The sequence below is a fragment of the Aphidius gifuensis genome, linkage group LG3 (genome assembly GCF_014905175.1).
Source record: "Aphidius gifuensis isolate YNYX2018 linkage group LG3, ASM1490517v1, whole genome shotgun sequence".
NCBI lineage: Eukaryota > Metazoa > Arthropoda > Insecta > Hymenoptera > Braconidae > Aphidius > Aphidius gifuensis.
In genome coordinates, this window is record NC_057790.1 from 22,170,925 (window position 1) to 22,184,990 (window position 14,066).

General features: G+C 25.7%; 3 protein-coding genes across 5 annotated transcripts; 1 reads left to right on the forward strand and 2 right to left on the reverse strand.

Moving 5' to 3' along the window:
- Nucleotides 1-365: 365 nt before the first annotated feature.
- LOC122852888 (nipped-B-like protein A) lies at nt 366-10,385 on the forward strand. The gene is made up of 3 exons (XM_044152981.1): nt 366-804; nt 1,464-1,887; nt 2,035-10,385. Exon 3 carries the CDS (start codon nt 2,041-2,043, stop codon nt 9,544-9,546), a length of 7,506 nt encoding a protein of 2,501 aa, XP_044008916.1. The 5' UTR covers nt 366-804; nt 1,464-1,887; nt 2,035-2,040; the 3' UTR covers nt 9,547-10,385.
- Nucleotides 10,044-13,559, reverse strand: LOC122852892 (p53 and DNA damage-regulated protein 1). Of its 3 annotated transcripts, none has more exons than XM_044152989.1 (3): nt 13,464-13,559; nt 11,992-12,220; nt 10,044-11,925 (listed from the first exon to the last, which is right to left on the reverse strand). In XM_044152989.1, exons 2-3 carry the CDS (start codon nt 12,215-12,217, stop codon nt 11,762-11,764), a joined length of 390 nt encoding a protein of 129 aa, XP_044008924.1. In that variant the 5' UTR covers nt 12,218-12,220; nt 13,464-13,559; the 3' UTR covers nt 10,044-11,761. The 3 variants fall into 3 exon arrangements, with proteins under 3 accessions (XP_044008924.1, XP_044008927.1, XP_044008925.1); XM_044152992.1 differs by lacking the exon at nt 13,464-13,559 and adding an exon at nt 12,324-12,439 and having other exon boundaries at nt 11,992-12,247; XM_044152990.1 differs by lacking the exon at nt 13,464-13,559 and adding an exon at nt 12,324-12,437.
- On the reverse strand, nt 12,324-13,415 carry LOC122852891 (G patch domain and ankyrin repeat-containing protein 1 homolog). Its single transcript, XM_044152988.1, has one exon. It carries the CDS (start codon nt 13,368-13,370, stop codon nt 12,375-12,377), a length of 996 nt encoding a protein of 331 aa, XP_044008923.1. The 5' UTR covers nt 13,371-13,415; the 3' UTR covers nt 12,324-12,374.
- Nucleotides 13,560-14,066: the final 507 nt, after the last annotated feature.

Consider the following 14,066-nt stretch of genomic DNA (forward strand, 5'->3'; position numbering starts at 1 on the left):
AAAATTACCCAATAATTAAAATTAAAATTAAAAATTATATATAAACAACTGGAATTACCTAAAAGCTAAATTAATCATTTGTTTATAAATAAAATTGATAAAAATAAAAAAAAATAAAACTGTCAAATGATGGCGTCATGTTTTTGATTGGTCAATATTTATTGTTGAATTGTAAATTGACCAATGATATCATGTTAATTCATGAAAATTCAGCATAAATAATTGGTTTGAAATGCGACGCTGCTGCCCCGACGTTGTTTTTGCCAATACATATTAATAATATATATATGTGTGTGTTAAATTGCATATAAAATGTTTATATATGTATAAATATATAAAGTAAATCTACTACGCAACTTCCGTTTGCTCGGTATTAAAGCAAAATGGACGCCTTTGTGTCTGTTTTCTTCGTACTATAATAAAATAAATAAATTATTATAATAACTATTGATATATAAAATTTTAAAAAATAATAATTATAATAATATTATAAATTAATATAAATTATTAATTTTGTTATTAATAATGGTGTTGTTATTTATAATTTATTGTGATTAAAATACGCGTCTAATATCAAGTAGGCCACAGCCACGGATGACAATTGTGTGTTGAATATCAACGACTTGTAAAACATTTATGTGAAAGTTTTTTAATATAATTTTATTTATTTTTAATTTATAATTATTTTATTATATTAATTATTAATTTATGATTTGTTTGAGAGGTCGCTTAGTCATTTCATCTCCCGCCAAAATAATATTTTATACATTGTATTTGTCAGCATAAATAATCATCAGCCGTTTGGTAAGTCCAAATGACACTAGATTTTCTTGGATAATAAAAAAAAAAATTATATAAAAAAAAAACATTTAAGTTTATCCTGCTCCAAGGCATGTTTATATTGTACGTCATTGATGATACTTTTGTTGTGTCTTATGACGTTTTTTTTTATTCCTTCTTTTATTTTTTTTTTCGTAAATTTTACATTTGACATATATCGTTGACAACTATTATTGTGTGTGATGTTTTTTTTTTTTATTTTTATTTTTATGTTTTAGCTCATTTTTTTTTATGACCCAGTGAAAGGTGCTGAATTTTATGTCAATTTTTTTTAATATTGCAATTTCTCAGGGTCATTTTTTTATTAAAAAAAAAAAATTATTTATTTCTACTAACTTTTTAATAAAATTAATTATATATTGGAAATATTTTTTTATTATTTTTAACTGCAATGTTATTATTATTGTTTTTTTTTTTTAATTTTAATTTGATTGAGATTTTTTTTTTTTTTTCTATATAAAACAATAATAATAGTAATAATATTTATTTATTTTTTTTTCTATAAATATGAGTATTTCATATTTTATTTAATTGTTATATAATAATAATTTTTCTAGTATTATATTTACGTCATAAATAATATAGAAAAAAAAATAATTAAAATATATTTTTTTTTATTACAGATAAAAATAAATAGTGTTAAAAAAAAGTGAAATAATAAAAAATGGATTGTTTATTGCAAGATCCAAGAGCATCATCAAAATTTGGCTGAGATTTGTCAAGAGCATCATGGGAACTTGAAAAAAAAAAATAAATAAACAAAAGACTATTTCAGTTGTCATTATTTAAGTAAAAACATTTATGAGATTTAAAAAAAATAATAGTGATAAGTGCAGATGGACAATAATATTGAGTGTATAAACAAATAATAATATAAAAAAAAAATTGATAAGAAAGATTATAATAAAAAAAATAATAAATAAACAAAGCAACAGGTTGTGAAAATGTTTAAACTGTTGAAATGGTTAACGAGTGAATGCAATAATTTTCGAGGAATTGCATTGACCAAGGACCACTGCGTGTTGTGAGCTTCACTGACAAGACAAAGTAAATAAATAAATGAATAAAAAAAAGTGTTGTAGAAACGTACAGTTGAAAAAAATGGAATAATATAAAAATAGGATCATTGTTATTAATAAACACATGTATTGTTAATATTAATAATAATAATAAATTTTTTTCTGTTATGTCTAGGGTGTAATGCCAGAGCTAATCGAACTCAAAATGAATGGGGTAACTATACCAAGTGTACCAATAACTACCCTCGCTGGTATAGCGAGTTTAACAGATTTGTTGCCGGAAATGCCCCTGCCAACACCATTACCACAAACATTAACAAACAAATCATTATTATTTCATCCACGTGTTGCCGAAGAGGCTACAATATTATTAAGTAATCGTGATGAAACATTGGTACCACAATTATTATTATCATTGTCACAAACATCATCAGATAATATTGAATTAAAAGATCATCATTTAAAAATTGATCAACCACATGAGACTGAAGAAAATACCCCTGAATTGCTTAAAGCAATATTACAATTAAATCCTCATGTATTTAAAGGTCCACAATATAATTCACCACGTAATTGGCCACAAAATACACAATTAATGAATGCAAATCAATCACCAGCAAATTATGGTAAATATTCACCATCATATTCGAATTCATCTGGTTCACGACAAACACCACAAGGTAGTCCAGCACATCCAGCATCAGCAAGAACTGTATTACCACCACCAACAACTAATTTATCACATACACAACATCAAAGAATGCCAATGACACCACAAAATCATGCTGATGTATCACAAATGTCACCATTTGCTGTGCCTTCACCATCACCACGTGCAACTGTTATTACCGAACAAACAAGAACAACACCACAACATATACAAGATGATGTTAATTGTATTAATACAATAACTAATATTAATCCACATCAAAATATTTATTCACCAGCTCATATAGGATCACAAAGTCCAGCAATGATGCAATGTAGTCCAATGCAATCACATCAACAACAAATTCATCCACAACAACAACAACAACAACATCAACAACAAATTCAAAATCATCCACATCATAATATGTCTGGTTTAACTACACCACAACACTCGATACATCATATAGCATCACCTATGGTGGATGGATCTAATATGCCAAATCAACAAATGAATATTAATATGAATATGCAACAGTCATTATTTGATCCAATAATGACACAACCAATGCATCATTCAATGAATAATACACAGAATCTTGATCTTGGTAATACAGTTGGTGATAATTCATCATTTTTACTTGATACAGTTGCTGTATTGCCAGATATTGATTTACCAATTGAAGCAATTGATCCAAAACCAATGCATCAGCTTTCTCAACAACACCAACAACACCACCAACAACAACAATTACAACAATTACATCATACAGAACAACAACAACAACAACAACAACATCCCCAACACCAACAACAGCAGCATCAACTTCATCAGCATCACCATCAACAAATACATCCTATAATTACACCTACTCTTCATCAATCTCATCATCAACCAGTTGAAAATGTTGTACATCCACAAATACCTCCAATTTATCCAAATTTAACTCCTGATAGTATTGGAAGTAGTCTTGATTCTGCTCTCAATATGCCAATGCAGCAACAAATGATATCACCTCATCTTCAAATGCAACAAGAGACTCATCATCATCTTCATCATCACCAACAGCAGCAGCAACAGCAGCAATTGCTTCAACAACAACAAATGCATGAACAACTTATGCATCAGCAAATGCAGCAGCAACAAATGCATCAACAACATCAACAAGGCCAAATACATCATCATCAACAACAGCAACAAGAACAAATGCATCATCAACCGCATGAACATATGCATCATCAACAACAAGAACAAATTCACCAACAGCAAGAACAAATTCAGCAACATCCACAACAAATAATTCATCAGCAACAGCATCAACAACAGCAACAACAGCAGCAGCAGCAGCAACAACAACAACAGCAGCAGCAGCAACATCAACAGCACCAACAGCCACAACAACAACAACAGCCACAACAGCCATCTCAACATTATCAAATGCCTGATAATGTTATGCGCGATGTAAAAATGTCTGTACAAATGAATGAAACAAAATTAAAAGAACCAGTTGTCATGTTAAATAGATTATCAGCAGCTGATCAAGCACTTATGCAACAAAGTCTAGCAGCATTTACAGAAAAATCACCAAATCTTGCTGCTAAAATGGGTCTTACAAGTCAAGTACCAATAAAATCAGAATCTGATAGTGAGGATGATTATGATAGAGCATTTAAAACACGTGGTAAAGATCGTCAAAAGAAAAAACCTGAAACACCACGTAAACGTAAAAAAATGACAATTGATGATGATACAGATGATGATGATGATGGTGATAATGATGATAAAAAAGATGGTGATATCTTATTATCACCAATTAAACCAAAAATACGTAAAATTGAAAAAAAATTAATTCCTGTATTGGCAAAATTAAGTGTTGATGAATTAATGGAAACAAATACTTATCAACGTTTTAATGCAACAATTGATACAATATTTGAAAATACTGAAGATGATACAACAATAATTGAACTTGATGAAGATGGTGATGTACCACAAGAAATGCTTATTCCAAAATATCAATTACAAGATTTATGTAGAGAAGCAGCAAAATTAAAATCACTAAGAGCAATGGAATCAATACCATCAGATAGACTTGTTAGATTATTAAATATATTAGAAAAAAATATACGTGATGGTGCAAGAGTATCACCATTAGCTGATCCAGATGATGATGTTGATGAAACAAGATTATGGATGCAACTGGCTATGGAAAGAGTACAACGTGCTGTTGATGCATCATTAATTGCATTAAATATAATGACATCACAAAATATGAAAAAAATTATATATCTTGAAGATGTTATTGATCGTATTGTATTATTTATGAAATTTCAATTAAATAATACAATATATCCTTCATTTGATCCAGTATATAGAATAGATTCAAAAAATAAGACTGAAAATTATAATACAAGTGGTGGAAGAAAAAAAAGGGGCCAAGTTAAAGAAGTACGTGAAAAAAGTATTCTTGAAGTATACAGTAAAATGCATGAACTTGTATCATTACTTGCTGAATTATTAAATATACAAATATTAACTGATACAACTGTTTTACATGCATCAACAATGGGTGTTGCACCATTTTTTGTTGAATCAGTTAGTGAATTACAATTATCATCACTTAAACTTGTTACAGTTATATTTACAAAATATGAAAAACATAGAAAATTATTACTTGAAGATATACTTGCATCAATAGCAAGATTACCAAGTAGTAAAAGAAGTTTACGTAGTTATAGACTTAATTCAGAGGATCATATACAAATGTTAACAGCAATGGTATTACAATTAATACAATGTGTTGTTACATTACCAGATAGTGTTACCAAACAATCAGATAATAAAATTAATAATAACAATAATAATAATATAATTGATAATGATAATGATAATAATAAAAAAAATAATAGTAATATTATTAATAATAATACAACAACTAATTCTACTTCAACGACAAATAATAAAAAGTCAACAAATGTTGATTTAGATGTATTAATTATAAATAAATATGATACAGCAACGAGAATTGCTGCAAATTTTTTATCTGTATTTTTAAATAAATGCAGTAGTAAAGGTTCTGATATTGATTATCGTCCATTATTTGAAAATTTTGTACAAGATTTATTAGCAACAGTTAATAAACCAGAATGGCCAGCAGCTGAATTATTATTGAGTCTATTGGGTTCATTATTAGTTGGTCATTTTTCAAATAAATCATCAGATATGTCATTGAGAGTTGCATCAATTGAATATCTTGGTGTTGTTGCAGCAAGATTACGTAAAGATGCTGTTAATTCACAGTGTAAATTATCAACAATTGATCAAATTGTTAAAGATATTAAAACAGAACAACAAAAAGATATTGATTATGAACAAACTAAAAATATCAATGGTCTTAGTAATGATGATGAACGTACAATGTTTTTACAACGTGTATTACTTGATCATTTAGCTGTTAATAGTACAAAAGATTCACCATTAAGTTATGCAAGACATTTTTATATTGCACAATGGTATCGTGATTGTACTATTGAAAAAAATCGAGTTGGACAAACAAAAAATAATACACCAATTAAAAAACCACAAACTCATAATAGCAAAAAAAAAATTATAAATAAAAAACGTAATAATAAACAACATATTATTGATAGTGATAATGAAGATGATAATGATGATGATGATGATGATGATTCAGATATTGAAACAATAAATCAAGATGAAAATGATAATAATGAACAAAAATATTCTGAAGTATATAGATTAATTGAAGAAAAGAAAAAATTTATAATATCATCAATACGTCCATGTAGTTCAACAACAAAACCTGATATATTACAAACATATATTGATTATAGTTCAGCTGAATTAATATCACAATATCTTGCATCAAAAAGATCATTTTCACAAAGTTTTGATACATATTTAAAACAAATTGTACGTGTATTAACTGAATCATCAATAGCCATTAGAACAAAAGCAATGAAATGTTTAACAATGATTGTTGAAGCTGATCCAAGTGTATTAGCAAGAGCTGATATGAAATTAGGTGTACATAATTCATTTCTTGATCATTCAACATCAGTTAGAGAAGCAGCAATTGATCTTGTTGGTAAATTTGTATTAAGTAGACCAGAATTAATTGATAATTATTATGAAATGTTACTTGCAAGAATATTAGATACTGGTGTTAGTGTGAGAAAACGTGTTATTAAAATACTCAAAGATATATGTATTGAATGTCCAACATTTTCAAAAGTACCAGAAATATGTGGTAAAATGATTAGAAGAATAAATGATGAAGAAGGTATACGTAAATTAGTTATGGAAGTATTTCAAAATATGTGGTTTACACCAGTTACAGATAAACCAACACTTGATACATCAGCATTATTAAGAAAAGTTATGAATATAACTGATGTTGTTGCACAAAATAAAGATCTTGGACTTGAATGGTTTGAACAACTGCTGGTTAGTTTATTTAAACCAAAAGAAGATAAAGATGATAGAACAAAAATACAAACAGAACCACCAAAAGCATTATTAACAGCATGTAAACAAATTGTTGATTGTTTAATTGAAAATATATTACGTCTTGAAGAATTAAATTTAGATGATAATAAATTAGATAGTGGTAAAAAAGGTGCATCACAAAGATTAGTTGCATGTTTAACAACATTATATTTATTTGCTAAAATAAGACCACAATTATTAGTTAATCATGCAATAACATTACAACCATATTTAAGTTTAAGATGTCAAACACAAGGTGATTATCAAATAATAAGTAGTGTTGCACATACTTTAGAACTTGTTGTACCACTTATGGAACATCCAAGTGAAACATTTTTAGCACAACTTGAAGAAGATTCAGTTAAATTAATATTACAACATGATAAATCAGTTGTTGCTAGTTGTTTATCATGTCTTGGTTCAATTGTTAATAATGTTACAAGAAATTTTAAATTAATACGTGATTGTTTTAATGAATATTATGGTTGTTTAACATTGTATAAAGATTGGTATGAAAAAGATACTAGAAATCCAATGTTATTAAGAAAAAGACCATTATTTAGAAGAGCATTATTTACTGTTGGTTTATTATTGAGACATTTTAATTTTACTGATCCTGAAGTTATTAAAGATTTACCAGATAATATTAAAGATCAAGTATTTGAAACATTAAGTTATTTTGTACAACTTGATAATGATGATATACGTCAACATACATTAACAGCAATTGGTTCATTATGTATAAGACATTATGAATTTATGATGATGCCTGAATTAAAAGAATTATATCATTATTTATTAACATCAGATAATGCATTAGTTACAATGAAAACACAAGTATTAAATAATATTGAAATGTATTTACAAGAAGAAGAAAAACGTATGATTAAACAAGATCAAGAATGGGCTAAATTATCTAAACAAGAAAATCTTAAAGAAATGGGTGATGTATCATCTGGTATGGCAAGTACTGTTATACAATTATATTTAAAAGAAATACTTGAATCATTTTTACATACAAATATTAATGTACGTCATTCAGCATTAAAAGTTATACAATTAATATTAGCACAAGGTCTTGTACATCCAGTACAAATTGTACCATATCTTATTTGTATGAGTACAGATATTGAAAAAATGGTTAGTCATAGTGCTGATAAACAATTACAAGAAATTGAAAAAAAATATCCTGGTTTTATACATATGAAATCACAATTTGGTATTAAATTAAGTTATAGATTACAAAAAATATTACAAAATGATATTATTGTTAGAGGTATGAAAACAAAAGATGGTGAAATACCAAGTGCATTAAATGGTTTTTTATATACAATATTAAGAAATACTAAACAACAAAGACGTGCTATTGTATTATCATTTTTAAAACAATTTGATGAAACAGCTAAATCAAGTTTATCACAAATGTTATTTTTAGCTGATAATCTTGCTTATTTTTCATATCAAGTACAAGATGAACCATTATTTATTATTCATCATATTGATATTATAATATCAATGTCTGGTATGAATTTATTACAATCATTTAAAGAAGCATTATTACCAAAACCAGGACAAGATAATCAAATAAATCAACAATTACAACAACCACAACCACAATTACAACCACAATTACAACAACAACAACAACCACCACAATTACAAGAACAATTATTAATTAATCAACAAGATCAGCAGCAACAACAACAACAATTAGTTCAACCAATGATTTATGGTCCAGATGGACAACAACAAATACCAGCACAAATTAATCCAGCTACTATTGATGATGAAGAAGAAGATGAAGAAGATGATGAAGCAATATTAGCAAGATTACCTGAAGATACAACTTTATTACGTCAATATATAACAGCTAGCCAAGGATTTTTATTATTATTAACACTTAGACAACATCTTAAAGAAGTTTATGGTTTTTCAGATGCTAAAATAAGTCAATATTCACCATCAGAATCAGCAAAAGTATATGAAAAAGCAGTAACACGTAAAAGTACAATGCTTTTTTTACCAAAAGCAACATTAGTTAAATTAAAAGAAGATTTAAATGCAACTGAACAACTTGATGAACAAGGTAGAAAAAAACTTGTTGCTGAATATCTTGATTTTCGACAACTTATGCTTAAATTTGATCCTGAAGATCCAGAAGAAGATAATGCTGATAATAATATTACAAATTCAACATTATCACCAATTAAAAATCAACAACAAAATCAAACTAACATGGATATATCACCAATAGCATCAAATAATACTACTGATACAAATAGAATAACAACAACAACAAATGATAATAATTTACAATTTTCAAATATTAATTCAAATATGCCACCACCAACAGTTACACCACGTGTACCAAAATTAACAATACATACTGATACAAATAAAGAACATCGTAAACATCGAACGCACAAAACAGAAAAAGTTAAAAAACATAAAAAGAAAAAAAGAAGAAGAATCTCTGATAGTAGTGACAGTGGTGGTGATGATTGTAGTGATCCTGATTTTATGGTTTAATAAATAAACTTTAATTTAACATTTTAAAAAAATGTGTGTGCGTGTGTGTGAGTGTTGTGTGTGTATATATTCAAAACTCTTTGAGTGAAAATATAATACAAAATAAATAAATATATATATATTTTCTTTTTTTATTTTATTTATTTTAAATTTTTAAAATAAAAAGAAAAAAAAATCTCATCTATATTTGTGTTTGGACGTTGTTAAGCGATAAATTACAAATACCTGGTGATTAAAATTTTAATAAAAAAAAACTATCGGCAATAGGAGTGAGAAATTTTTTGTAATTTTAAGTTGAAAAAAAAATATGCGAATTATTAAAATTGAAAAAGCATGAATAATAAAAAATAAATAAATTAAATATGTTTATGAAATTTTCGTATTAATAAACTGCTATAGTTATTGAATAATTTAAAAATTAATTAAGGAACTTGGTTTAAGCCATGACGTTTAATTTTAATTGTCAAATAGTTTATTTATCTATATTAAATATATACATATTATTATATGCAATATGAATAATTTAATTATTGCGTGAATAGTCAACGAGATATCATTTTCGTTACAATTATATTATATTTTTTTTTACTCAAAAATATTATCATATATAAATGTAAATTAATAAACACTAAGAGTGGTTTTATTGATTTTAATATTTTATAAAATTCAAAATAATATTTACGTTAATTAATAATAATTTTTAATAAAAACCAAGTTCCTCGTGTGAGAGATCGATATCAAGACTATTCGGACTTTTATTTAAAACAAAAATAATAGATTTTTTTTTTTTTTTTATTTCATTATAATTTTGTAATTAAAAAAAAACTACAAGAAAATTTCAATATATAATGAAAATAATTTTATCTTGATTTCTGTGTGGAGGACCAGCGATTAAGAGCTTCTGTAGAAAAAAAAAATACTAAAAAAAAAAAATGAAAAAAATATGTAGTTTAATGAAAAAAAATATTATCACATGTAAGAAGGTATTTTAATTTTCGTTTTTATTTTTAAAAAAATGTAAGTTCAAAAATAAAAAAAAATGAAAAGAAAGAAAAAAAAAAAAACAATAAATTTCATAAGTTTATTACCTTATTTTGCCCTAAAATAATTTTAAAATAAAACTAAATGTAAAAAAAAAAAAAAAAACTGGGTGATTCAGGTAAAAGGGGGGCTTAAAATAAATAAATAATTAATTAATACGTTGTCTTGTATATTACATGTACATAAAAATTACAATTTTCAAAATGATTATTTTCTTACAAACTATATAGTGATGACAAACAAAAAAAAAAATAAATAAATAATACTTGCAATTTTATTATTTGTAAAAAAAAAATTTAATAAGTATTAAGTATTTAATGTTGTCCCCTTATAGTTTGTTATTTTCTACATCGAAAATATTTTTTTTTCAGTATAAATAACAATAATAGAAATTAATGAAATTACACTTATCATTTCTATGGAGAAAAAAAAATTAATAAAATTAATTTGTTAACTCAAATTTACCAACAAATATTGTGACAATTAAATTTTAAAAATTTACCAGTAATTAATTATAAATCAACTTGTCGTTGATTTAATTTAAAATGTTACATATTTATTAAACAGCTTCCACATTGTCCAAGTAACTTCCCTTTAATGCACTTATTAAATTTAAAAATTTAAAAAACAATTTTGTAAAAAATTTCATGTAAATAATTACTATCGTGCATATAAAATTAAGCAACAATAAAAATATGTTTAATCTACGGATTCAAATATATTTAAAAAAATCTATTCGTAAATAATAGTTATTGATATAGTGGATATAATTCATTTCTTTAATAGAAATTAAATAAATAATTTAAAATTTATACGATGGACAATGGATCGCTTTGTATAATACTAATAATATTATATCAGCTGTTTTGTTTTTTTAGACAAAAAAAAAAAAAAGGAATCAATATCAATTAAATAAATAATAATCTATAGATATTATTAAATAATAAAATATATATTATATACAAATATGTATATATAATTTGAGTACGTCAAGTTTATTATACTAATGCGATGAAAAAAAATATGTGTGTTGTGATGAATGTAACTGGAAAATACGAAGGATGTTTGTAAAAAAAAAAAATAATAAATACACATATTATAATAAATTAAGAGTTGTTTTTGGATTTAATATAATAAATTCTTTACAAAAATCAGAGAGATAACAATACGTTTTTTAAAATCCAAGTACTTTATTCATTGCTGACATTTCAGTTGATGACATTGGTGTCAACATAAGACCAGGTACAGGTGGTGTTTGTTCTAAATCACGTAGTTCGTTAACTTTAATTTTCAAATCACTTCTTAATTTATTTATTTCCATATCACATTCTTTTTGATCTATTTAAAAATAAAGTAGCAATAATTAAGTATATATTTTTGTGAATGTAGGTGGGTTATTTGTACCTTGAATTAATAATTTTTCAGCATCATTAACTGGCATTTTAATAAGTAATGGTCCAACAGTCATCCAACATTTATTTATATTTTGTTTTTGCAATGCTCGCATTCCAACACGATCATCATTTCTTCTTTTATCCAGGGCAACAACTTCCTGTCTATCAGTTAATATTTCAGCAGCTTTTAATTCAACTGTTTTTAAATGATCTAGCAGTTCTTTTTGTTCCTTCATTTTCTGTAAAAAACAAAAACCCACACATTACTATTAAAACGATAGAATTTTATTAATTTTTGCTATTTAATTTTTTAATAATTCGTTTCATCAGTTTGATACTTACATATTGCTTTGTATTATTATTTTTTTTTTTTACTATTAGTAAATAAAATAATTAAGACAATGCTCGACGAATATCACGTTGTTTTTTAGCTTCATAAGATAAAACTTTTGCTCTGTCTTTACGATTAAGTGGTTTAGTTTTATTTTTATAATGCAATTTTTTAACATGAGCTATTGAGGTAGAATCAAAACTGCTAAAATGTGTTATACGTGAATTTTTTGTTGATTCTTTACTAAAACCTTTACGATCTCTTTTTAATACTGTTTTAATTGGATACTTTAATCCAGTACCAGTTGGACCAAGACCTTGTGTTTCATTCCAGCCATTATTTAACATAATTTGATAGCCTCGATTGTCTTTTTGTAAACCATAAATTGGATCGGGTAATACTGGCTTTGTATTAAATATATGAAGTATTGATGCTTCATGTTTTTTTCTTGTTGTTTCTGTAAAATTAGTTTTACATATTTCACAATATAAACTTGTTATTTCATCATGTTCATCATGGCTATGATAATTTTTATTATTATCATTTAAATTTGATTTTTTAAGAGCAATTATAATGTCAGTATGGTGCTTTTTCTTGGCCAAATCCAAAGCAGTATTACCAGATTTATCAGCAAGTTTTTTATCAGCACCAAGTTTTAGCAAATATTCAACAATTTTAATACTACCAGAATAAGCAGCTGACATTAGAGGTGTCCAGCCAAAATAGTCAACAATATTAACATTATTTTTTGATAAATTATTTTCTATATAATTTAAATCACCCTGTTCAACTGCTATAAGTACAACATTAACATCAATATTTTTATTCTCAATTATTGGTGTTTTATTATTTACAATTTTAACAATTGTTGTCTTTTGTTTATCAATCAATTGATGATGTGCTGATTTTTCATTATTACAACTTTCTTTAATAATTGTTTCATAAGCTATTTTTGCTTCTTCTCCTTTAAAATTAAGTTTACCAATGTGTTTATCATTAATTTTATCAGCTACATTTTCAGATTGTTTTATAAATATTTTCCAATGATTAAAATCCATAATAAATATTGTTGTTGTTTTTTTGTTTAATGGCAATATATAATAACTAACCTATAAATATGGATATTAATTTATAAAATTATATTTACGTACGTATTGAAGTGGTTATCTTAATAAACCAGATGCAAATTAAAAACAATAATTAACAATTTATCAACAAAATAAATGTCAACAATAGGTCAAGTTAAGCCAACTGTTGGAATATAAAGTCTCTAGATTAATTTCGATTCCCTAATTTAACGAACTTTACCGATAAACATCGAAGAAAACCGAGATGGTGATTTGTCCTTGTTCATGTTTTTTTTTATCTCTTTTTGATTCCCCCTCTTCGTGGTGCATGGTAGAAATACTACAGGTATGGCAGTGCGCAGCCTGGTTTGGCCGCTGTGAATTGACCAATCAAAAGGTCGCCTTCTCGCCACAAAAATGGAAGACTTTATGCGCGCGCGATACAAATTCGTTAAGAAAATTTTCAAGTTTTTTTTTAATTTTTCAGAAGTTATCATATTTATTCAACTAGATTTGGTATATTTTATAATGATTCACATACATCAATAATAAAAATTAATTATTTATATTAAATAAATGAATCCAAGTATAATAAATACAACACAACCTCTATTGTTTGTGGCCTCAAAAAAAACAACAACAATGAAAATATTATAATTTATTTGTTAAACTGTCTTGGTTTTTTTA

Coding starts and splice junctions, on each gene's coding strand:
- LOC122852892 (XM_044152989.1), bottom strand. CDS start 12,217: ATGAAGGAACAAAAAGAACTGCTAGATCATTTAAAAACAGTTGAATTA. Junction 11,926..11,991: donor TGAAAAATTATTAATTCAAG/GTACAAATAACC, acceptor ATTTTTAAATAG/ATCAAAAAGAATGTGATATG.
- LOC122852891 (XM_044152988.1), bottom strand. CDS start 13,370: ATGGATTTTAATCATTGGAAAATATTTATAAAACAATCTGAAAATGTA.
- LOC122852888 (XM_044152981.1), top strand. CDS start 2,041: ATGCCAGAGCTAATCGAACTCAAAATGAATGGGGTAACTATACCAAGT.